Source organism: Anastrepha ludens, chromosome 6 (assembly GCF_028408465.1).
Source record: "Anastrepha ludens isolate Willacy chromosome 6, idAnaLude1.1, whole genome shotgun sequence".
NCBI lineage: Eukaryota > Metazoa > Arthropoda > Insecta > Diptera > Tephritidae > Anastrepha > Anastrepha ludens.
In genome coordinates, this window is record NC_071502.1 from 105,764,738 (window position 1) to 105,791,664 (window position 26,927).

The 26,927-nt window shown below is 36.7% G+C and overlaps 1 protein-coding gene across 1 annotated transcript in view; it reads left to right on the plus strand.

Annotated features, from left to right (window-relative positions):
• LOC128867214 (uncharacterized) overlaps nt 1-26,927 on the plus strand; it is a 160,537-nt gene that overhangs the window by 107,798 nt on the left and 25,812 nt on the right. Inside the window, exons 6-7 of the mRNA XM_054108314.1 lie at nt 11,935-12,089; nt 22,160-22,439. Coding sequence (XP_053964289.1) covers nt 11,935-12,089; nt 22,160-22,439 — 435 coding nt within the window. The remainder of the gene's footprint in view (nt 1-11,934; nt 12,090-22,159; nt 22,440-26,927) is intronic.

Genomic DNA, 26,927 nt, shown 5'->3' on the forward strand with positions numbered 1-26,927 from the left:
ATAGATTTTCCTATCGTATTCTAATTATTTTTGCCTTATTAAGAGTCTCATTAATTTTTTTGCCATTCGGTATTTTTTCACTTAACACAAAAGTATCGTTAAAATATAGCTGAAGGTAAATCGAGATCTCTACGTAAAACTCACGAAATGTTTCAGTTAGCAAAAAGCCAGTTTAATATCTTAAAGGGCCTTTTCATCGCGGTTAGGCTACCGGTCAAAATTTTGAAGTTTTCTGCTCGTATATGTCCGAGTTTAAATCCATATATCGGCGGTTTTTTATCGAAATTTTTAAACTGCGTTCTTTATTGCCCAATCCGCATACTGTTCACATGCACTGTATACATATATCTATATTTTAGAAATAAAACATAAAGTCTTATATAGGGTACAAGCAGCAACGCTCGACTTGCATTGCATGTAGGGCATTCTTTTTGATTTATTTATTATTCTTTTTTTTCCCCCAGCAAATTGTTGAACGTGCGCCAATTAAAATACACAAAGCGTGTGGCCGGTATGCAAATATCTTTGCAGCGTCATTTCTTTTCAGTTATTTCGGTCGTTTGTGTTCTTTTTTGCTTTGTGCTTAATGCTTCTCATAAAGTAGTAAATTTTTGTATATTTTTTTTATTTTCTTCTATATTCTTTCACTTCTTGAAAGCATTATTTTTTCAATGCCTTTTGCGTTTATTTATTTTTATTTTCATTTTTAGTTGTGTTATATATCACACACATACATACACATACGCATACACATTTATGTATATTCGCATTTCTCAATGTTTTATGTAAATTTCGCTGAATTTTTATGGTTCGCCAACAGAAATGCAAAGAAGAGATTTGAAAGGAATGTTTGAAAGGTGACGACGAGGTTTTGTTTTTTAAGTGAATTCAAACTGCTAAAATATTGTTATTGCAGCTGTGCGGTCTCAAAACAAAAAATAAAAACAAATCACATGCTGGTTGAGGGCACTGTGAAAGGGGTGCTCTCTTGTGGTTAGAAGAAAAGTGATATGTTTGCTTAATTGCTTTCGGTCGAATATAAAATAGAGAAATGTAAATGAAGGGGTGAAACGAAAAAATAACAAATTGAAAGAAAATGAGAAAAAATGCTAAAAAAAAAACTCAGCCAATGTTTTTTTCTCTTTCTAGCGCCAAAATACAAAATAAATATATCGCTTACGAAAGACCTGCCAGATACTTATATTTTTGCAAAATTTATAAATATGAAATGAAAAGTATAGAATCTGGAAAGAAAGGTAGCAATTTTTTTCTGAACGTCCTTTTCATTCTGCAACTCAGGTTATTTCTGAAAAATGCTTTTAATCCAGCAGTCCTCCAACATTTGAATATTTCAAAAAAAAAAAAATTTGCTTGACGTCTTCAAGGTAGGTATCTGTTGCGGTGATGGCCTCAGCATTTGACATGCTTTATTTACTGAAAATTTTAATTTCGTTTTTGAAAATAATTAAAACTGAGATGTAATAAAAGGTATCTCGAAAAATTTTCATATGTTGGTGGTGCAATAGATTAGACATAGTAATGCTGCATACTCAGTTTTTCATTTGGTCATCTAATTGATTTTTTGAAATTTCAAAGGACTATATTTTCAAAAACTCGTTTTAAATACTTGTACCCACTCAATGATATTGAAATGGATATCAAATGAAAGAGAATATATCCAGTTATTAACAAAAATATTACTTACTTTTCGCCAAAATAAATATAGTACAATAAAGTCGTTTGAAAAATGTTTCCTTAAATATCCTTGAAAATTTTCAATAAAATATTTCGGTAAATTTATATATTAAGCATACCTTGAAAATTGAAATTTGAAAAGGTCGAGCCAAGGAGCGCCAGGAGATTTGGTGGCTCCTAAAACACTCAGGCTAAAAAGTCCATTGTATTTAAAGCTCTGGAAAAAGGGTAGATAGTCAAGGAGGGTAGGAGAAAAGTATCAGAGAAAGAGATAGGAAAGAATAGAGACAGAGATACAGATAGTTAGTCCTATGAGAATTTTCCAGATTCTTTGGCAAGTCTGTAAATATCCTCCAGTTTTAGAGAACGAATATTACTCATTCTCACGAAGCCAGGACACTCACAGAGAAAGTACTCACTGCTATCCGCCTCCTCCAACCACGACAGACACACTGGGTTTCCATGATTCCCATGGTGGTCATAGGCTGACCCCATGGGTTGTGTCCTGTAATGATACCGACCATCAACCGAACGTATTTCCTTCTAAGTTTTAGTAGAAAGTTTGACAGTTTTCTGTTCGGACTTGTCACAAAACACTTTGCAGTTCTGCAGCGTTCTAGACCGGGCCATCGCTCTCTATGTAGATTGCCTACATAATCGCTGATCCAATTCATGATTCCTGTGGAACTGATTCCGATTATTGGCTCGGCCGTTGGGGGGGGGGAACCGCTGATCCACGGTTGCCCAATTCATCGGCAATTTCGTTTCCTTGAACACTGGAGTGTCCTGGAAGCCATATAAATACAAGACTGTTCTGTCTTGCGACAGAATTAAGCTTCTTCTTACAGCCTTGAACAATCTTTGAGGTTCGATTCGTGTTCTCCAAGGCCTTCAGTGCAGCCTGACTGTCACTGAAAACTCCAATCTGATTCCCGCTCCATCTCCTCTCGGTTATCCATTCGGCTATTTTCAGGATGACAAAAACTTCCATTTGAAAAGCGGTTGCCGTTTCTCCCATAGCATAGTGATACTTATTACTATCGTTTAAGCAACATCCGGTTCCAGACCCTATTTCATGCTTGGACCCATCGGTAAAGAAAATATCCGTCAAATCTTCGTGAATGCATTCTGGATTGCTCCATTGCTCATGCAATGGAAATCTGACATCAAATTTTCTTGCAAACTGAAACCTGATACCCGGTCGTCTTTAGGTGCCAAAAACAGTGGATACTGCTCAGATAGCATCTAAAGGATTTCTCTGTATCCCGAAGGTCCGTCTTCGTGACAGAAACCATATTTATGGAGTCTACATATTGCTTTTATTGCTTCCTGTTATGTCTTAAGATCCAGGGGGAGCAAATCAAGCATAGCATTTAGGGCTTCATCAGAGGTGCAGCTTGTATAGTTGTCGGATTGAGGACTTAACCATGCTCCGTCACCACCAGACCACAGAGGCGTAAGTGATGATTGGTCTGATAAGTGCTGTGTATATCCATAGCACCACAGCAGGTTTCAGACCCCCAGATTTTACCAAAGGCTCTGCGCCATTGCTGAAAAATCCTTAATGCGCGATTCACCTTCAGTGAAACGTGTGTCTCCCAAGTCAGCTTCTTATCCAAAATTACTCCTAGATATTTAACTTCACCGGAAAGACCAAGTGTCACACCTTTCAGTGTTGGAAGATTGAGTCCATCCAATTTACGTTTTTTCATAAGACAAGACTATGGTTGTTTTGTTCAGATGAACGGAAAGACCTTGTCTCATGCACCAGTCTCCGATTTTGTTCAGGATCCTCAAAGCTTAAGCTTTTTAAAAGAGTGTGAAAAAATCGAATGCCGATAATCTCCGCTACTTCACGCAACATCGCTTTTCGTGCCTGAAAGAAAGAAACAAATTCTGCCGCTGGCCAGTAAAAGCTTCCAAGGCATTTCGAGTCTACTTATTGATTTCACGTAAAGATTTATATCTGTATAAATTTCTTAAAAAATACTTTCTTTTATTTTAAATAAGTTTTAATAATTGTTCCTCTGCGAGGAATAGAAAAGAGCAAATTTAAAAAATGTCTAAATGTTCTAAATTTCTAAATTTCCGAAATTTATTATCTAATTTTTTCACACAGCAGTCAACCATAATTTAGCTGATAATTCGACACAAATTAATTTCACATTAACACAGAATTCGACGTAATTAACGCACATAAAAAGTTTCTCTTTAAATTCTAAACTGGCGTGTGATAAAAGAAGCGCACAAAAATAGAATACAAAAATATTTAGCGTGAAAAATAATTTGCGTACTTTCATTTGCTGCCCCGGTTCAAACGAAGCTATCCGATCAATGCCTTCTGATAAGAAAAAAGTTATAACAGCAATTGCTAGCCAACCGTACTCCTCTACACACTCATCCCTCCTCTCCCTTGCAGCTCTTCCAATTCTCTCGCGTTGTTGTTGCACCAGTTATTGATGCCGACAATGATGTGGCAAAGTTTTCACAACTTTCCGAGGACATAATTGATGACTTGCCAGGGTTCGCTGCGCACACTACTACATGCACGTAAAGAGATTACAACTACAAGTATATACAACAACAATAATATGCACAAATTTAGCTAATAATAATGATATTCACGTAGGTGTCAGTTTTGGGCCGCGTTTATCATACAGTATGCGATGAGCAAACTGCCTTTTTCAGATCGCTCTATAGTTTGATGTAGGTATAGGAGGCTTGGATGATTTTTATAAGAAGGTTTTGGTGGCCGAATTGGAAGTGTTTTGCGATTTGGCACTACCTGCTTTCAGGCGGCATCTATCTTTCATTTTTGATATCTGAAGTCTGAGATGTTGGACTCCTTCATAGGTTATATGGTGGCCCTCAAGCATAAAAGGACTCATGAGAATAATAATTAAAAATGCTTACATTGTGATAGGACTCACCCTTACTTTTCTTGTACAACTGGATGTTTTTATAAAAAATTATTCATATCAGAAATGGATTCAGAGTTTTTCCACTACCTGCTTTCAGGCGACATCTATATTTCATATTTGATACTCCAAGCCCGAATTGTTAGCGTCGATTCCAAGGTCGGGAGGTAACTTCTGTCGGCTTGTGGGTAACTTCTATCTTTAATTTTTCGTATCACAAGTCTGAGGTGTTGGACTCCTCATGGGTTATATAGTTATCAGGATATCAAAGATAAGATGACTACTTAGACCAGAAATAGTAACTCAGCCATTGCGAAGGGGGTTTTGCTTACTCTTCAGATGCAATTGGCTGTAAGAAAATGTTCATGTCAGAAATATGATCTGATATAGTATTCCACTACCGGTAATAAGCCAACACGAATTTCTCATTCTGATACACCTAATTTGAGATTTTTCAATCTATCAAATCTTTTTGGTATAATCGGATGAGTCTGCATTTTTTTCTCATTCCGGACATCCCATCTTACTTTTATACAACAACTTACCTTATAGTGCCAATTTGGAAGTTCGAATGTATTTATAAGGGACTTTAGATGCTAAAAATGTGCTCAGAAGTTTTCCACTACCTGCTTTGGGGTGACGTTTATCTTTCATGTTTCATATCCAAAATCTTATGTATTCATCATATTTTTTTCTTAGTAAGATGCGAGGTTCGGATGGTTTTTATTAGGTTTTGATAAATTTAAAATATAATTTTGCCGGTTATCATCGGCCCAATCAAGAAGAAGAAGAAATTTAAAAGAATAAAAAATAATCAAAACTCCTTCTGTTACTTGCTTTGTGGCGACATCTGTTTCCCATTTTTAGTATCTCAAGCCTGAAGTGTTAGAAATCATTTTACTTGTATTTTCCAATTGATGGGCTTTACATTTTAGTATCAATTTTAAAGAGAGCATGGATTTTTTACGAAGACTTTTTTTGCCAGAAATGTGCTTAGAAGCGACATCTATCTTTCATGTTTCACATTCTAAACCTGAGGTGTTGACATCCATCATACTTTTAGTATAATGGAGGCCTCAGTAAGATGGGGGGCGCGGATGCTCTTATGGACAGATTGTGGTATGAAAAAAGGATTTAGAGTGTTTCTGTTACCTGCTACTTGCTTTATGGCGACATCTATTTCTCATTTCTATTATCACAAATCTATGTGATGTTAGAAACCATCTTTTTCCTTCACACAATTGAATGGCTCTGCACTTTAATGCCAACTGTAAAGTTCAAATAAGTTTTTATAAGCAGGTTTTTATGTCAAAAATGTGCTTCACACTTTTCACTACCTACCTTGGGTTGAAATCTATCCATAATTTTTGACAAATCTTGAAATCTTACTATACAGACCGCAACCTTCATTCGAGCAGCCCTTGTGCTGCGCACTTGCACACTCATCTAAAGCAGTCGACATTTTGTCAGCTGTATGCACACATACAAGCGCCAATTTTCGCGCTAAATGTTTTTGATTTTTTATACAATATTATTTATTACCAACTCCTAGCACATTACTCCATTTACCCGCCCAACTACAACTATAAATTTTCCCTTACCGCCGTACACGTTTATAAACACACACACTCACATATGTATGTATGTGTGCACTTAAGTAAATTGGCATTGTGTAAATTCATAATATTATTTCTGAACTCATTCATTTTCCCATTGATTATTTGTGCTATGATATTCCGGTTACTGCTGCCATTTTACCCTCCCCTCCCTCGAGTGTTCGCTTCCCCTCATTGCTTTCGCTCGCAAAGCGGCGCTACAGTACCTTTGTTCTCATTTCAGTTTGTGATTTTACCATCGTCTGTCCAATCATTATGATTTATAATAGCAAAAATTATCTTTTTCCGTTGTTAATTAATCATAAAAGTAGCCAGTTGTTGGCGACAAAAACAACAACATCAACAACAAACTATGCAGCAGTGATTCTGATTGTACATAAAAAGTTATGGGCGAGCGCAAGGTGTGACACACAAAGAGTAGTCAGTAATTCGCCCTCCGGTCGATTATTTTAATCCAAATTGAAATATGCAGAGATTTTTTAATCAACACTCTACCATGAAATGTTTGCTTTTGTTTTTGTGTTTGCATGCGTGAGCGCGTATAAGAATATTATCCATATATTTGGGTTTCGTATTTTTTAACGGTGGCTAATTATTGGTGACAGCTACTGATTATGACTAATTGAAAGGTGTTCGTGCTTTTGAATCGAAAAAAAGTGTAGAATGAAGGAGGGTGTGAGGAGTGAGAAATGCGCCTATATTTCATTTAGATGGATAAAAGGAGGAACTCACAATATAACAACATGAGTAAATAAATAAATTCAAAATATAACAAACATAAATAAATAAGTGAAATAAATAAAAAAAATCGAATTTGTGAAAAAGCGAGATTTTTTTTTTATGAAATAATACAATATCAAACACAGCAAGATCGTTTCAGCTGTTACGGTAAAATTAATGAGAGCCCCATGTAAATGAGAAACTACCACCCTTTCCGCATCGTAGTATCGTAGATTTTATAGTAGGATTTTGGAAAATTTCGTAGAATCGTATCAGCTGATTGCTCTCTCACCACACAGTGTTGCCAAACAGTATATTTCGAAATCATTCACAAAATAAACTTAGAAAAATTATAATTTGTATTAAAATAACTTAAAAACACTGTTGAATAATGTTAATTATAGATAAATGAACTATTTGCATTTGTTGGTTTTTGGCTTTGGTTTATTAAATAAAGAAAAATTGTAACTGATAACACGGAAGTGTGAAAAAGTGTGTAAGCAAACATATCAATGGCAACATTGTGCCGATACAACCAAACACATATACACACAAACCGATTTATTGTGTAAATATGTAACTAAAATAACGCAGTTGTTCCCCACGGGATGAGTTTTGCTCAGTTTTGGGACTGCGGTAAGGGATTGCGTACGTCGGTCACTGTTTTCAGCATAAGTTTTGCTCAATATTGTATTCTCTAGGGGCTCCGGTAAGGGACTACGATGCGTCGGTCCGTAAGCGCACTACTAGCACCGACTAATATCTCATACGACCGTCTTGTCCAACCAATTTTCCAAAACCAAGTTAAAAGCCGCTCCAAATCACTTACGGGTTTGCCAAAAAAAGTCTTAGGCGCACATTCCTGGTAAGCTCAGCCTTAAACCCTATTTTGTTGTTTAACCGAATTGTTTCTCCTATTTGTGGTGCATTTCTTCAGGATTTTCCACAAGTGGGGAGATCTATAATTTAATGCCGCCTCCGAACGGCAGAGAATGTGAAGTATTTTACAAGGCAATTTCGGTTTTTTTGTGTTTTTTTTTTGTTTGAACGTAGTTTGTTGTTGTAACAACATAAGCGTAACTGTTTGGTGAATGCTGCTGGAGTGACAGCCCTTGTATTGGCTTCCATGCGTTACGCGTTGTACAACGTTGCGCTGTTTTTTTGGAACCAAATGTCATCGATGTCTACCTAATAAATTCTACGGAATAAAAAAGTCAGTCAACGTGGCTCGATAATGCTCACCATTGATCGTAACGGCAGCTCAATCTGTATTTCGATAGAAAAAAGGGCCGATGAGATTGGTTTTTTGAAGTGAAAACTTCTTTAGAATCGTTGGGAGTGATTTGAGACTCGATGAAACGGAAAAGCGACACCAAAAAGAAGAAGAAAAAAGATATACGTATATATGTATATGTATGTATAGAAAATGTTTCATTACCAGGCACACAGAAGGATGGCATAAGCAAATTTAAATTTGTGAATTTATATATGTATGTATATATGCGGATATATGTATATATGTTGTGTGTATGTACATATGTGCCTCGCCACAGCAAAACATACGGTAAAATTTCTCAAGAAATCCAGCGCGCATTCATAGGCACAGCGCACATTCATAGGCACAGCATTGCATGTACAGTAGGGCGGGTCGATTTAAAAATCGCTCATTGCTCTATGAAAATCGTATTCTAGGGATCAAAATAAGAAACTTTGCCGAAGGAACCATACCTCTAAAACGAATTCTGATGTCCCCCAATTTCAAAATATCACCATTTTTGGCCTTTACATGAAAAAATCAGCTAAATGGCTATGTTTTTTCTTTATTTTTATTTATTTATAATATTATCTATTTTTGCTCTTAAGAAATTTATTTAGTCAGTACATATGTAAATGAATGAATGTGAGTTATAGAAAAGAAACTAAAAAGTTCGACCCATATTGGGGGACATCAGAAATCGTTTTAGAGGTATGGTTCCTTCGGCAAAATTTCTTATTCTGATCCCTAGAATATGATTTTCACAGAGCAATGGGCGATTTTTTTGCCTTCCCACAAATCGACCCGGCCTAATGTACAGTAACCTTGAACAGGCAGCTGCGGTTGTCGAGCATTTAGAAACATATATTTACATACATATATGGGTGCAAACATATTTACGGAGCCGCGGGCACTCGACTTGACAAAAATTGAATATTGGCAAATAATTCTACGCGAAATATTCCAATATTGACTATTTTCGAATTGTCGAGAAATTAGCATATGGATGAAAGTACTTGCTCTTAGAACTATGAGCTCGAATTTATAAATCAATTTTTTGATGATGAGTTTTTGTTGCACAGTACAATAGTTGAAACTGTTCGGCGCCGCCGCGACTGTTCAGCGCTATGGCAACTAGGATGATGGCCGCTACGCCTGCGCCTATTAATGCATTTTGTTCTTGTAGTCGCTAGGCATAGAATTTTAGCTTTGGACGACATACGCATTTACAGGAATAAAGTGAGTGGCCTGTGTGTGCGGTTGTATGTAGATGCATATGTGTATATTAATAAGCATTGTTTTGCTGGAAGTTCAGAACACAAATATGTATGTACGTACATAAGCTAGGCCATAGTACAGCATACATACATATGTATGTATAAAAAATTCAAACCAAGCGTCCTACGAATGTTTGCGTGTATGTTAGTACGTCTGTGTATTATACGCGTTACGACGCTCATAATAGCAACCGCGTGTGCTGTATTGCGTCCGTATTTTTATATTCGTAAATATTTTCATTTTTAAATATTTACCGCAATTATGCCGAAAAATAATGCAGAAAAGTGTCGTGAATTTCGACAGAAAAAAAAACAAAAAGAAAATAAAACTAAACAACAATTGACGCGGTATTTCAAAGATATGTTGACAACATCGAAACCAAAGCACTTGTATCGTATTTTAGCTATCATAAGCCACTCGTATCATTTGTTGAAATTGAAAACATTGAGGATGAATAATAATAAAATGAAGAAAATAAAATATGAACTTTATAGCAATATTATAATGAACCTATAATTATCCCGCTCCTAATGCTGCTTTCGTCTCATTCTCTCTCAGTTTGTTTTACGGAAGGTTTCACTTCTATCGCGTCTAACCGTTAGACCGATATTTTTTTTTTTTTTTCAAAGTTCTAACATTAAACGTTTAATGATGACTTGCCAAACTTTACTGCTCAGAAATGTTAAAACAGTTTTCCATTTTCAGCTGTCAAACCATAGTTATCGATATCAATAGTTCTCATGCGCCTACAAAAACTTCCGGTACGTCACCAATCTATCGAATTTTCTCTTAAGCCCACAGCGCTGCTCTTGCTGTTACTTCCTAAGTCTAAAATAATTTGTTACCAGGAAAGTTCTTACTCTTCCTCTTGCGGATTTCTTAAGATTCATCAATGAATCCAAAAGATTCGTACAAGAGTGATCTCCAACCAATTTGCCCGTCTTACCATCCATATTGTATCTATCCTGCCTCTCTATTCCTTCCACCGTAATCTATCTGGGTGTAGTATGAAGGTTTTCCTAACTGAGTGCTTGGACTTGCCAAATCCGCCACATATCTAATCTAATCTAATCTAGCCAGGAAAACCAACTAAGGGTATTAAAAAAATCGATTTTGTGTTGTCCGCTTCAATGAAAAAAATGTATTTCAGTTTTCCTTAAACTAATTTTTTCATTTGTATCATACAATTTTTTGTCGATAAGTTATTTTCAGAAATGTATAAAAAAGTTGTTGTGCGAAAGTCGTTTTCTTTAATATTTTTTGCAATATAAACTTTCATAGTTTTTGTACGAAAAAAAGTAAAGGGTGGTTAAATTTCAAGGGCCAATGTGGAATGTGAACCACGCCTAAACGTCAACGACACCGTTGGACTTCTTTCTTTGGGGTTATTTGAAAGAAAAAGTGTACGTCAATAAGCCAGGAACAATTCAAGAGCTAATGGCATAGAACCTCAATTATGCCTCAGTGTCTTCGAAAATTTTGACCATCGGATGGAGGTGTGCCGCCGATATTTTATTCCGTGCGTAATTAACAATACCAATATTATCATTATATAGAGCAATGACAATAATTTCTTAAAAAAATTGTATTTTATTCAAAATTAACTTGAAACTTAACCACCCTTTATATTTTTTATTGTATTCTGCAGACATCTTGAAATTTTTAATTTTTAGGAAAAATTTAACTCGCACAGAGGGAAAAAAATTAAATATTGTAATATTTGACTTGATATTTCGTTTGTTTTGATTTCCGAGTTCTTTAGATATTAGAAACTTTTGGTCTGCCGAAAAAGGTTATGTAAATTTTGGAACTCAGCGACCGATTTAGGACAAGAATTCAATACTCTGATTCTGGGGCTTATTTGGCTGTAAACTAGTGTTATTAGCTATTACTTTTCGTGTACATCCATGCCCATGTTTAAAACGATTATCGTGCTGTCTACAATACTGAGTTCTCGACGTGTCTTAGCTGGTCCTACGGCACCCAAAGGATCTGTGTTCCCTTAACAGTCCTACTCAGAATTGCTACTATTTCCATTTAAGAGGTCAAAAAAGGATTCTTTCGTGAGTTTTCTACACAAAATCCAGCTACTTTAAAACTGCCTAGGTAACTTAGAAAATTCTCCTCAGTGGTTCTTATACCACCCAATCGCTATACTCGAATCTGTAATCCACAGTTCGCGAAAACGTGTCTTCCAATTTGCAACAAGCGCATACATAAATATGCATACCCACAGCAACTATTTGCCTCCAATTGCCTTAACTGCTTTTGGCATTTTTCGGCGCATTTCGCCTGATTGTAGCGCTTGCATATTTAATGTGCCAGCAAACGCCTACTTTTCTCACATTTTTATTATACTGTACACTTATACACATACATATATGTATACATTTTTTTGTATTTGGCCACTTGTAATTTAGTGTTTGCTTTCTTCTTCTTTCTTTCTTTGCAGGTGCGAAAACGTCATGACCTGTCCCATACGGCCAATTGGTTCCGGCAAGGAGCACTGCCCCTACGATTGGCTTGCCGTCTACGATGGCCGCGATGAGCATTCACCACTTATTGGCAAATTTTGTGGGCTGGGCAAATTTCCGTTTAGTATTATTGGTGAGTACTTTTTTCTTTTGAGTTTTTGTGCTGTTGTTTCTTATTGAAAACTGTAGGAAATGTGTGGACATAAAAATAAATTAAATAAAAACGACAGTTTGCTGGTATGAAACTTGGAGGAATTTTTCCTTTGCACGACTTAAAAATTGATTTGAAATGCCTAGCTGAAACATTTTGTTACTTAAATAATTTCATAAGAATATTTAAGAGCAACATTTGAGGAAAAAATCATATTTTTTTATAATTTACATTTATATCGAAACAACATTGGGATACATATCGCAGCTAACTAAATAATAAGCATTGACAAATTCCAATATTTTATTTTGTTTAATAATTCTTTCATCAAAATACTGTTCGTTCTCCTACAAAAACCATACAAGTCGAAGTCTTAAGCTTTGTGCAAATTATAAAAAAGTTCAAGAAATTTTCATCAGAATTTCAAATTAGAATTTTTAGAAAAAAATGGGGTATGCTGTTTTATAGCCCCTTGAATTTTGTAATAATAAAGCGCAAGTTTCAAGTGGCTTAAAATTCGAGCTGATTTTTGTACATTTTTTTTTTTGTTGACGGTGTTGAGAGTTTCCTTTCATATAAAAAAACACTGGAACATTCGTTGTTTTGTCCATGTAACCGGCATAAAAAAATTGACTAAAATCAAAGAGATGTTTTAGCCACTTCAAACTTACACTTTGTTAGAAAAGAATTTAATGGGCTGTATAACTGCATACCATAAATTTTTCTAAAATTTTGTTAAAACTTAAACTTCTTAAATATTGATGCAAATTTAGTGAATTTTGTTTAATTTGCGCAAAGTTTTAAGACTTGGATTTCTAAAATTCTAAATAAAAAGTGTGAAAATTTGATGAAGCCAACCATGGAGTGCCTTATTTCTTCAAAAGTCACCCGAAAAGTACTACTTCTCTAAGCTGCAATCTATGCTGAACGCAGCAGCCAAGCAAAATATCGCTTCAAGAGGATCGCAATTATAGCACTGCGATCTTGGCAAAGTGTTGACTTCTTTTTTGGTGTTCTTTTTATAAAAATATATATATATAAAAATATAAAATAAAATACAATTTTTTTAGGAAATAATTGTCATTTCTCTTGGAACAAAATATTGGCAAAATGGCCGCCGTGGCCTCGGCGGCACACCTCCATCTGATGGTCCAAATTTTCGACGACGCTGAGGCATAATTGAGGTCTATGCCGTTAATGTGCCGAATTATCTCATCCTTTAGCTCTTGAATTGTTGCTGGCTTATCTACGTACACCTTTTCTTTCAAATAACCCCAAAGAAAGAAGTCCAACGGGGTCAAATCACATGATCTTGGCGGCCAATTGACATCGCCGCGACGTGAGTTTATTCGGCCATCAAATTTTTCGCGCAAAAAAGCCGTTGTTTCGTTAGCTGTGTGACAAGTGGCACCGTTCTGTCGAAACCATAAACCGTCCACATCCATATCTCCCAATTCGGGCCATAAAAAGTTCGTTATCATCTCACGATAGCGAACACTATTCACAGTAACTGCCTGACCGTCCTCATTTTGGAAAAAATACGGCCCAATGATGCCGCCGGCCCATAAACCGCACCAAACAGTCACTCTTTGTGGGTGCATTGGTTTTCGGCAATCACTCTTGGATTATCATTCGCCCAAATGCGGCAATTCTGCTTATTGACGAATCCACTGAGGTGAAAATGTCCCTCATCACTGAAGATGAGTTTCTTCGAAAATTGGTCATTCACTGATGCCATTTCCTGCCATCATTCTGACCATTGACGACGCTTTAAATTCATCAACGACGAGCGTGAGAGGTGCAATTGTTGGGCACGACGACGAGTTGAGGTGGACGGTTCTCCAACCACACTATCGCGAACAGCAGCAATATTTTCTGCTGTACGACCTGTACGAGCATGCACTGGTGTTTTTACATCTCCTACAGACCCAATTTGCTCAAACTTTTGGACAATTTTCCCGATTGTACGCACGTTTGGACGATTAAATTTACCGAACAAATCACGAAGTGCGCGATATGCATTTTGATTTGAACGCCCGTTTTCATAATAAGCTTGAATAACTTTAACGCGTTGCTCGATTATGTATCTTTCCATAGTGAGTTAGTCTGAAATTGAAAAATATCAAATGAAATGCAGAAAAAAGCCTGATGTCTAGGAGTGGTTTGCATTCAACATCGGCCCTTAAAATTTAACCACCCTTAATATAAGAACTTTGTTGTTTATTGATAATTTCGAATTTTTATTTAACAACGAATGAAGTTGTTTCAACTTTAAGTTCATTTGTGTTTTTTCTTTTTTATATGTTACTTTCTCTAAAAATATAGGTCATACTACTACAAAAACCACCATTAGTAATTTCAAGGTGGTCATTAGTGATCGCGCAGCGTGGAAAAACAATGAAATATCTTTAAAACAGGGCACATAGGTGTGGTTCACGGATGGATGCTCAATGGAAGACGGCAGTGCCGGGATTGAAATTGTCAGAAGGCAATCGCAATAGAACAAACGACTTCCATTTTTCAGGCGGAGGTGCGCGCCTTAGATCTATGTGCCAGGGAATGCCTTCGAAGGGCACGCGTTATGTCAATATCAATATTTTCTCTCACACTCAAGCAGCTCTAAAATCGCTATATAGCTTCCCATTTAAATCAAGGTTGGTCTGGGAATATTTTAAAATTCGATCATCAAGAAACCTTGTTACCCTGATGTGGGTACCGGGACATGAAGGGCACGCAGGAAATGAAATTGCAGACACTTTAGCGAAAGAGAGCGTAAACATTCTCTACATTGGTACCGAACCTTTCTGCGGGGTAAACCATGGCTTCAAAAGAGCCTTTTTACGAGAACGGGAACAACGAGGCTTAATCGAGCATTGGAGGCCGAAACAGGCATGCGAACGGGCAATCGAAAATCGTTCAAACTTTCAAACTTTATATAAAATTTCAAAAAGTCAAAAATTCAAAATTGTTTTAATTAATATTTTCAGAAAAATTCTGGGTGTGCAGTTTTGCGAGTTCCCAATTGGTCTATATCTGGAGTCCTTAGTTGCCCAGCGAAAAGAAAAGTCCTCTTTTCATTAGCATTTATCAACAACTTACAATGGATACTCATGTGGTTCAAACACATCCTAGGGTTATCCAGGTCCACGTTTTGGTCTATATCTTGAGACCCTAGTTACGGAGGGGCATTAAAAATACTCTATACTATAGCAATCATCAACAGCTCCCATTTGCTGCCCATATTGTACAAACACATCCTAGAGTTACCCGGGTTCACGTTTTGGCCTATTTCTCGAGACCTTGGTATCCGATTCTTAAAATTTCAAAACACAAACCATCTACTGAATAGTCCAAACAAAGCCTAAAAATTTGGTTTGGATAGGTGAGCCCGTTCTTGAGTTATAAGATTACCAATGAAATGTAACTTCTTTTTATATATATAGATGTCCGAAGTTGCTTTTTACATGGACGAAACTGAACGTACAAAACTAAAAAAATAAAATTAAAGGAGAATAAATAATTAGTCAAAACTTTGCAAATATCGCACTGCTTGTGTCTCTGTATAAAGTCAATACCAATAATGCTTTTTATAAAACATAGTTTCCACTGTAAAGTACATCACAATACAATACTTCAATTACGCAACTTAGCCCAAATACATACAAACATACCGAACGCAAATGCATATGTACGCATATCAAACTAAATTTCAAAATTTGGTAAATGGCAGTTACGAAATGGAAAATGCAAAATAACAACCATCAGCCTGCACAATCCCCCAACAACATACCGGCTAATAGGCAAGTGAGCAAAAAAGAGGAGACGGGGTAGCAAGACAATCAGCAGTGAACTTAAAATGCATGAAAAGGCAAAAGCACAAAGTAAATTAAGAACCAAGGGGATGGTTGGAATGACGCAATACAGAGGTAGAGGGGTAGCTAGGCATAGCAAAAGCGAATAATGAAATTAAAATCCATTCGGCTGGTCGCGTCATTTCAACGTCGAAATGAATGAATGCATGGCTGAATGAATAAATGAATGAATTTGGCTATGAGTGAACGAAATGAACGACTGAATCACTCAATGGCTTGAAAGCTTGAGGGACCTCATTTCGGACAGCCAGAGCAACCGAAAAGTGACGGCAGCTATGAGCAAATGCTGGATTTAGGATTGGCACAACAGCGATCGAACAAATTAATGAGCAACCAATTGTGCCAATCTCAGTTTCAGTGCCAATTTTCAGTTTCCCACAAAGTGAGAGAAAAAATATTTGGAAAATTTATGAAATTCAAATTTTGAAAAGAGATCAACCTGACTTTTGATACCAATTCCAAAGAAACTCTCAGTAAAAATTCAAACAAAACCAGCTTTTTTAACAAAATGCTATTAGAATCTTATTGTAAAATTCGGTTGCGTAACTCGATCTCCTACAGAGTTCCGAAAATATTTGCAATGCAGTTTTGAGGCAATTCCATAAGGGGTTCCCGCTTTATTTTCTGATTGCATTGATTGGAAATTTATTTCGAAACTCTTTTAGTCCGACCATAATTTCATTATTTAATTTAGAAATCTTTTCGAAATTAGAAATGCTTTCGAAATCAAACCTTGTAATCAATTTCGAGCGCTGCTTTCAATGTTTAATACGATTTTCTTATAATTTCTTGGCACAATTTCAAAAAATTTTCAAATTTTAAAGAAAATTTCATAAAATTTAGTTCTTCGATTTTTGAACGATTTAGATAATAAAAAGATATCAATAAGCCATTTCAGAGAGTTTTATTTATTGTATTTATTTTACGATTGAATTATATTAATATTGTTTCAAAATAAGTTAAAGTAAATTAACAAAAGCAATAAACAATGAAGTCAATAAAAATAAAATAATAAAAATTTCGAAAGTTGATTTCCAAAACTAATTTTCAATAATATCTAAAAATAAGTAACTAAATTTTCTTCTTTGTAACAAATTCCGATTAAAATTTCCCAAAAGGCATATCGCTATTACTTTTGAATATTTTCTAGTAAACATTTTGTGCTTCAGGGAACAGATACCTGTAAAATTTCGAAAAAAAAATTGTTTTTGTTTTCATGAAATGTTAATATAATACTTTAAAAATATCTAAAAACAATTTTAGAACGTAAATTTAAATATTTCTTATATTATCGATCGTCAACCGTGACGACTCCATTCTTTGCGTTCGAGCGCTGGGAGAGGTATAGTAACGTTGTATTCAAACTTTAGACGCGTTTTTCTCAAAACGATATTTTTTAAATTGGCGTACACGATAACTCGAAAAGTTATTGACCGATCTTTTTATGATATTACTTTCTATGTGAATTTAAAAGTTTTTGAATATAGTAGGAAAATTCATCCCAAAATTCAATTTTTTTTAAGCCAATTTTTCCCCCCATTTTTTTTAATTCATATAGAAATTTTGACATTAATAAAGAAAACAATTTTTGGGTTTCTTGTATTCAGCTCACTGACACCGATGCTACAATGCCCGCCGATCGAGAAGCCCCGCTGCGACCTTCCTGGAAGAATTGAGTGTACATCCGCCATTTTCAATGATTAAAATAAAAAAAAAAATTATATTATTTTAATGTAAAAATAAACTGTATGCCAATTTTGAAAAAAATATATTGACTTCTCCATTTTAAATAATTTTAATGAAAATCAGGGAAAATATGGCCATTTACAGGTATCTGTCCCATTAAAACTCTTAGTTCGGCTTGCTTAATTTATTTTTATTGTTATTTTATTTCCTTTTGAAAATTAGTTTCACAAAAAATTCTGAAAATTATTTAATTTCAATCCTGCATCAAATTAAGTCAGTGATTTCTTTTATCGATTTCAATTCGTAAATCGGTTTTATAAAAACACTTAACAATGATGTCGAAACTCGATTTCTTAACCAATTTTGAACCTAATTAAGTGAAGTCTTTAGAGCGTGCTTTTGTTATCGATCCGATAATGAAACTGAATTCATGAAAAATTCTGAAAATCTTCATCGATCTCATTTCGAAAACCAGTTACATAAAAAAATTCTGAACTTATTTAAATAATGAACAGTTAATATTTTTTTTATCGATATATTTTTGAAAATCGATTTCAAAGAAAAATCTGAAAATAACTTTGGAACTCAACTTCCTAAAACATTCTGGACTAGATTAAATAAAGTTTTTAATATTTGACTTTCAAGTTCGATACAATATTTCTAGACTATTAATTTATTTATTTCTTATAAAGGGTGGCTAAGTTTCAAGGGCCGGTGTTGATTTGGAGTAAAATACAATTTTTGTATGAAATTATTGTTATTTCTCCTTATTATGATAATACTGGTATGGCTCAATTACGCAGAAAATAAAATATTGGCCAAATGGCCGCCGCGGCCTCAGCAGCACAGCTCCATTCGATGGTCCAAATTTTCGATGACACTGAAGTATAATTGAGGTTCTATGCCATGTAATGTAATGTGCCGAATTATCTCATCCTTTAGCTCTTGAATTGTTGTTGGCCTATCGGCGTACACCTTTTTTTCAAGTAACCCCAAAGAAAGAAATCCAGCGGTGTCAAATCACATGATCTTGGCGTCCAATTGACGTGAGATTATTCGGTCATCAAATTTTTCGCGCAAAAGGGCCATTGTTTCGTTAGCTGTGTGACAAGTGGCACCGTCCTGTTGAAACCACATATCGTCCACATCAATATCTTCCAATTCGGGCCATAAAAAGTTCGTTATCATCTCACGATAGCGAACACTATTCACAGTAACTGCCTTGTATTTTGGAAAAAATACGGCCCAATGATACCGCCGCACCAAACAGTCACTCTTTGTGAGTCCATTGGTTTTTCGGCAGTCACTCTTGGATTATCCTTTGCCCAAACGCGGCAATTCTGCTTATTGACGAATCCACTGAGGTGAAAATGTGCCTCATCACTGAAGATGATTTTCTTCACGAAGTGCGCGATATGCATTCTGATTTGAACGCCCGTTTTCATAATAAGCCTGAATAACTTTAACGCCTAGCTCGATTATGTATCTTTCCATGGTTCAAATTGAGTTAGTCTGAAATTGAAAAATGTCAAATGAAAAGCAGAAAAAATGTTGACGTTTAGGTGTGGTTCACATTCAATATCAGCCCTTAAAATTTAACCACCCTTTATTTTTTATATTTCAAATATATTTGTCTCATTTTGAAAATTATGTGGGATCAAAAAAAAATCTGAAAATGATCTTGGGACTTGATTTCGATAACATTGAAAAATCCGAAAAGGCTTTTGAAAATCGATGTCGTTTAAAATATTTGTAGCTTCTATCTCTCAAAGAATTTTAGACTTGATTAAGTAATAAAAAATTATAATAGTTCTTTTATAGTTCATTTCTTCGTTTATTTAGAAAAATTTCGTTTACAATAACATATTTGGATAACTTTTAGTTCAGTGGATTCGTCTGTCCAGCATTCGTACCATCCGTTTGGTGGTCGAGTGTGGATTATTAAAAAAATTGCGAAAATCATTTCAGTGTTCAGTTTAGGAAGCAGGATTTTGAATGTAATTTCTTTATCTGGACTCAAAATGCCATTTTATACAAAAACTTAAAGAAGGTTTTGGAGCTCACTTCCAAAATTGGCTTGGAATTCAATATAGATTTTTGTTTCATACTTCAATGCGTGAAATTTTATTTTGCGACTGGATTCCATAAACGATTCCGTTTTTAGTTTCGTAATTCAAAATTTTGGTTGTTTACGGATTTTTAATAAATATGATTTCGGATATGCATAAAAAGTTACAGAAATCACTCTTTGCTCAACAGCAAAACCTTTAACTCTTGCTCTCTTAAAAATTGCAGCAAAATTTATATGCAGAAACTGTTGCAAATAGGCCGAGTCCCAATTTGTTTTTTTTTTTATAACTCAACACCTGTGAAATATTCGGTTCTTGCCGAAACAACGGAGTAGATGAACATAAAACGCAATAATCGTTTCTCTCTCTGAATTTTCCTTTCTACAGGAGTAACCAAAAAAAACATTACGCCACATTCTCAATTCTTTCAAAAGGAACTCGAAATGAAATCGATTAATTTTTATTTTTTATTTCTTTCTTTCTTAATTTTACCAAATACAGTAGTTTCTGAAATTTTGTTAAAAGGGTATGAATGCGCATGTATGTATGTGTGCATATACACATACGTGTGCAAGTAGCAATCATTGTTACTATAACAATGCCACTGGTAGAGCCATCACAATCACGTGGCAGGCAAAATGTTGCATATACGACATGAAATTGGCATTTTGTTGCGTTGATGAGAATGAATATGGCGCTGGTGTTGACGCGGCAAGTAACGGCAGATGTTTCAGATATGTGTGCTTGTGTGTAAGTGAATGCCCAAATTGCATAATAAATGACTGGTGTGCTGCTACAAACACATATTGGCATAGTTGTTGTTGTTGTTATGGCTTTTGCTGTGGATAACTAAGGGGCAGGGAAGCGCTAAGCTCGACTGCAACTACTCTATAGTCTAATTATGGCTTTTGTATACGCGTATGTGTGTGCCGTATCATGTTCTTGGTGTTACTGTTGGTGTATTGTTGTTGCATACGCTTTTTCCTAGCGTAAAAGTGCAACAATCGGCAATATTTTCTATCTTTAGCGTCAAATGGGTGTACTAGAGGCAGTGGCGTAGTTAAAGGTTTATTAAAAGGGGATACTTTTTATTGTTGTAAATTTTGTGTATTTGAATATTGTAATTCGACTCAATCATAAGTAAAGGATTTAGCACTTATACAAATATATTTAGTAGGTGGCAGGAACAGATACTTAATGTCGAAATGATGAAGACGAAAATATGTCAGATTTGGACTGAAGTTCGGGAGCTCAAAAATATTCCAGTTATGGAAAAAATTATTAATTAGCAATTTTTATATTTTTTTTTTTTTGTTTTTATTTTATTTAAAATGTCTAGTATATGATTTTTAAGTTTTCTTAATGCAAATGAAACATTTGAACGCGTCATTCACGTGACCAGATTTGTAAAGGTTTGTAGGAGAATTCACTTTTCACAAATTCACGTATTTATTATTACTTTTCCATTAAGATGGAAAAAAATATTCTCCTATTATAAGAAAAATATTTTCATGTGTTTCAATTTTGTTTTTTATGCAACATACATTGCCTCCAATGAGCGCGTGTATACTGGCTTTCACTTCGACCTTAACACCTTTTATGCCCTAACTGGCCGTTTCATTAGTGAAGGAAGGCGTTTTTAGTTTCAGACCGGCGTAGGCGGCAGATGAGGAAGTGCTTTTTAACTGAAGCTGTGGGAATAAGCAAGAAATATCAGAACTTTGGAAAAAGTTTCATACACCCCTTAAAGAAGCACTTCTCTTTTAAATTGAATACGCCACAAGCAAGCGCTCTTTGTTGTTGCCAGCAAAGCTCGTTTTAACAGCGCAATACAATTTTGTTTTTATTGGTGAAACGCAATTATAAAACATTGCCAGTTATGCCAATTTAAATGGCCGTTCATGTTGGGCTCACGACTAACAACAAAAAGAACATTATCAAGCAAAATCAACAACTGCAATTTCACTAATGGTAAATGCAACTGCTCCAACCACCAACAACCACTCTAACCAACCATCCACGCCATTAGACACTAGTCTCCGCCACAAATGCCGAGGTTAACCTGCTCGTGGCACTAGGCAATGGCCATCGCTTGGCTCGGTTATTGTGCGGTTAATGCAATTAATATTTATAAATTTACGCGCACGCAGTTGCAATATTTTGCTCAGCAGCTACAGGCTGTGCACGCACTCGTAGGCACACATACACACACACACACACAAGCACATGGATCATACTGAAATAGAATTGCAAATTTCTAATTTCCCACCACAAGCTGAGGCACGGGCAGACACATTTTGCAGTTTAGCTCTGGGTTCATGCAACTTTTTACTTACACCTCCTTCTTCCTCGGTCGCTGCCTCGCTTCTTGTCTTTATCACTTTCGCTTAGTTAATGACTTTTTTTCTACTTCTTCCGATTACAGGCACTTCACAATTCATGTACGTCGAGTTCGTTACCTCTCCCGCGGGCCCACTGCTCAATACTGGGTTCCACTTCAATGTTGGCAATTGGCCCGGTCATGTCGAGACGGCAGGCATTAAACATGGCATTTGCGATTGGTTACTCAGCTCGGATTCGTTGAAGGATAGCAGCGCTAGTGAGGGTATATTTTTGAGTATTGCCCATTGGTATCCACCGAATACGTCGTGTAGCTATCACATCAAAGGGCGAACGGGCGAAATTGTGCGGCTCTATTTTCCAAGGTAAGTGGAAGAATAATTATTTGAATTTGGCGAAAGCAATTTTTCCAATAACAATAATATATATTTTCGCAGTCTTGCACTGACTTTGCTAGCAATCTTATACTATAATTTTATTAGAATTATTTTTATGATAAATTTTAACCCTGTATATCTCTTTGCTATGAGTTTTTTTTGCCATTTCGCACAAAATAGACAAAAAAAGACCTATCTAGGGAGGAGTAAGAAATTCCAAATGTTCCACAGAAATATTCCACTTTGCTTTTGCACAGAACTGCTGAACACTTCATGTATCTAAAGTGCAAGAGTCACATAATTTCATATGCCGATTTACCATAAGGGTGAAAACTTTAAGCACTCCTAAAATAAAATTCAGATGTAAACTTCCAATTCACCGATGCATGTAAATTTTTGTCCCCTCTACCAGGCGCCCGGTGAAATTTGTCGAAAGCTTTTGCTACCTCGGTTGCACTATCACGACAGACAGCGAAGCAGATGAAGATGTCAACTGTAAGCTAAGCAAAGCAAGAGCGGCGTTCGAGCGATTGCGGACGAGCGAGTACGGAGGAGTTCACAAATCTCCTGGCGCGCTAAACTACAAATATTAAGCTCAAGTTAGGAATTGTTGTACGGAAGTGATGCATGGCCGGTCTCTAACACCATCACATAGAGGCTACAGTCTTTCGTCAACAACTGGCTGCGCATCATCTGTAGGATATCCTGGTCCAACACCATCAGCAACGAGGCGCTGTGGAGATCAACGAATGATAAATGCAGAAAGTGGCAATGGATAGATCACACGAGAAAGGCACTGGACAAGAACCCGCAAGGGAGCAGTGGTCGCGGTCGCCTATAGATTATTTGGAGAAGGTTGATGTTGCGCGAGCTGGCAGATGCCGGGATCACGTGGGGCCAGAGCAAAAATAACAGCTCGGAACCGTAAAGGATAGAAGAGTCTTGACGAGGCTCTATGCTCCCGAGCGGAGTCAATAAGGATATAAAAACAACAAAATTTGCCATCGTCGCGCTAAGATTCTCATGGCTTTGAGCTTAGCCTAGTTTAGACCTCAACACCAGTTAGCATTTGGGCTAGTACAAATACTTAACTTCCAGCCTTGAAATCCAGCGCAGAATATCTCTTGCCAACAAGTGCTACTTTGGACTAAGTAGGCAATTGAGTAGTAAAGTCCTCTCTCGACGAACAAAACTAACACTCTACAAGGCTCTCATTATGCTCGCTCTATCGTATGGCGCAGAAGTGTGGAAGATGACAACATCCGATGAAGCGTCGCTTGGAGTGCTTTAGAGAAAGATTCGGCAGAAGTTTTTTAGGACCTTTGCACGTTGACAACGGCGTATATCGCAGGCGATGAAACGATGAGCTGTATGAGCTTTACGACGACATAGACATAGCGCAGCGAATAAAGATCCAGCGGCTACGTTGGCTGGGTCATGTCGTCCGAATGGATGCAAACGCTCCGGCTCTGAAAGTACTCGATGCGGTACCAGCTGGTGGTTGTAGAGGAAGAGGAAGGCCTCCTCTGCGTTAGAAAGATCAGGTGGAGAAGGACTTGGCTTCACTTGGTGTGTCCAACTGGCGCCGGTTAACACGAGAAAGAAACGACTGGCGCGCTTTGTTGAACTCGGCCGAAATCGTGTAAGCGGTTATCGCTCCAATTAAGAAGAATAAGAATTATTTAACTTAATTGGGTTAGTAAAGAGACTCGGTTTTATGTGAAGGGTATCTGGAAGTTGACGAAATAGTTTGCGTTTTTTTTTACACAAGTAAATTTCCTACATTCCGTCGAACAGGGTGCTTGTACTTCAGAGAGATGATAGAGTGTGTGGATTACGAACGATGACTGTGCTGCGTTTGCGTCAACCGCTTTGTGCTGCTAATGAAATTCATCAGATTTTTAATGTCAACGCCAGCTAAAGCGTTTTTCAGTAAGAGCGTATCAACTTTTTTTTTGAATAAAACACAAACGGTTTGACTTTTTTAACTAATTTTTTTTTATTATCGAGTTTGAACATATACATTTAAGTGTGAAATTCGATTTCTTTTGCATGACCACCGCGTGCACTTTTTACGAAGTCCAATCGTTGAACCCAATTTTCGACCACTCTTTTGCATAAATCGGCCGAAATTCCAGCAATTTCGCGTTCAATATTGGCTCTGAGCTCACAAATCGTCGCCGGCTTGTTACTGTAGACCAATGACTTCACATAACCCTAAAGAAAATAGTCTAGAGGCGTCAAATCACACGAGCGCGGCGGCCATTCGACCGGTCCATTTCTGGAAATAATGCGCTCATCGAACTTACTTTTCAACAAATCAATTGTAGCGTGTGCTGTGTGGCTTGTGGCCCCATCCTGTTGAAACCACATGTCGTCTAAGTCCATACCATTGAATTGCGGCCAAAAATAATCGTTTATCATGTCGCGGTATCGATTTCCATTCACAGTAACGTGGCGATCGTTCTCGTCAACGAAAAAATATGGGCCAATTACGCCACCGGCATGTAAACCGCACCAAACAGTGATTTTTTCGGGATGCAACGGTGCCTCATGAATCACGTGTGGATTGCTTTCTGCCCAGTAACGCATATTTTGCTTGTTGACAAAGCCATTGAGCCAAAAGTGAGCTTCATCACTGAAGATGATTTTTCGACTTTAAACTTTCTTAACAGATCACGCATTTTTATAATAAAATTCAATGATTTGCAAGCGTTGCTCAAGTGTGTCGCGTTCCATGATGAAATGTATACTAATGAAGTTTACAAATGACAAGCGAAAAATAAAAGATATTGCGTCGTTCGCCCTCCCTATCGGAAAAAAGTTGAAGCGCACCTATTGAAAAACGCCTTATATCAGTAAGCGTAGCAAAGAAGTAAGAGTCAAGATGCCTGGATCTTAGCTCCGCCAGAGCAGGGCAGCTAAGGAGAAGGTGCTGAGATGATGCCACCTCAACCTCTATACATTCATCGCAAAAGGGAATTGAGGTAATTCCAAGTCTCACAGCATGAACTCCTAGCGCATTGTGTCTTGTGAGAGAACCCACGAGATTAGAGAGTTGATATTTTGCCAACCTCAGAAGCTCGTCCGAGCGCCTCCGGTTCACACGTGGCCAGAAGGATTTCGCGACCTTACACGTTTGTGTACTTGCCCAGCGCTCGTTGAGATGGCGCGATGCCCATCTTTCCAGGAGCAGACGGCAGGTAGTCAGGGGAATCCCGATTCTATCCTTTCGCGGGGATATCACGTCATATGTCCCTTGTGTGACCAGCTCATCCGCCTCACAGTTTCCCGCAATGTCGCTGTGACCAGGAACCCAAAAGAGGCTAAGTCAAAGAATTCCGCAAATAATATTTTACACTCTTTTACCCTGGTTTAGAAAGCCTAGAGCTGCCAAAAGTTATGAAAACAAAAGATCACCCAGCCTAATGCACATATCACGCCTTTACTGGTAAATCTCACAACGCAATTTTTTATTTAATAACTTTACTACTTTAACCGGAGCAAGAAAATTTCTGAAGGTATATTTTAATTGGGTTTCCCATTGGAAAAAAAACATACATTTTACTTTACGAAGTAAAGTAAATTAAAAGCTTCGAAGTGTTTTTTTTGTTTTTTATTTTTGATTTTTTTCGAACTATGATGCTCCCCAGGTTGCATTATTTTCTTTGGCAAATAAATTTTTCAAGCAAAAATCCCCCATATTTTTTACCAAATCAGGCACAAAAGAATTGTTTGCATGTATGTAAATATGCGTGCATATTTAAATAAAAAAAAACCAAACTGGGTTTAGCATTGAGTGGATGTTACAAAATATTTTATATTTGTTAAGCTTTTTTGCACACAGGCGCAACTACACGCACACACATGCGCCATAAGTAATGCACCGAAAATATTAAAATGCAGTTCTGCGCCATATATTTCTGTGTGTGTGTAAGTGTGCAGTATTTGTTGAGTGCTTCGCTATTCTTCTCTTGGAGTGCATTGTGGTATTATTTAACTATTTTTGTTCAAAATATTTTGCTTCAAAGTATTTTATAATAAAAGCCACACAGGTCGGCATATGAGCAATATTTTTTAATTTCATGAGCGAATGCCTCCACTTGTGTAAGTTCAGGGTTTCGCACTTACATATATTTAAAACAGGAATTCATGATCTGATGGGCATTTTTGTAAGCCAATCTCGGTTTCTGAACGCAATTTTAGTACAATTCCCAGCAGGAAAGGATGAAGGAAAAATGGCCGTATATACCTAGGCACCTGATTCATATATAAGGAGATGTCTCAAAGCTTGAGTTGGAAGCTAAGATGTGGAGTCTGTTCACAAATTCCACCCTTAAGTCATCTGCAGCGTCTTTCTTAAAATGATGTAAACTAAGCCTACTTCTGCACATGCAAAGAAGCGAATGGAACTTCTTTGGAACTTCTATGGTACTTTGCCACTGCCCTGCTCTCTGTAGGCAAATGTGCCTAGGA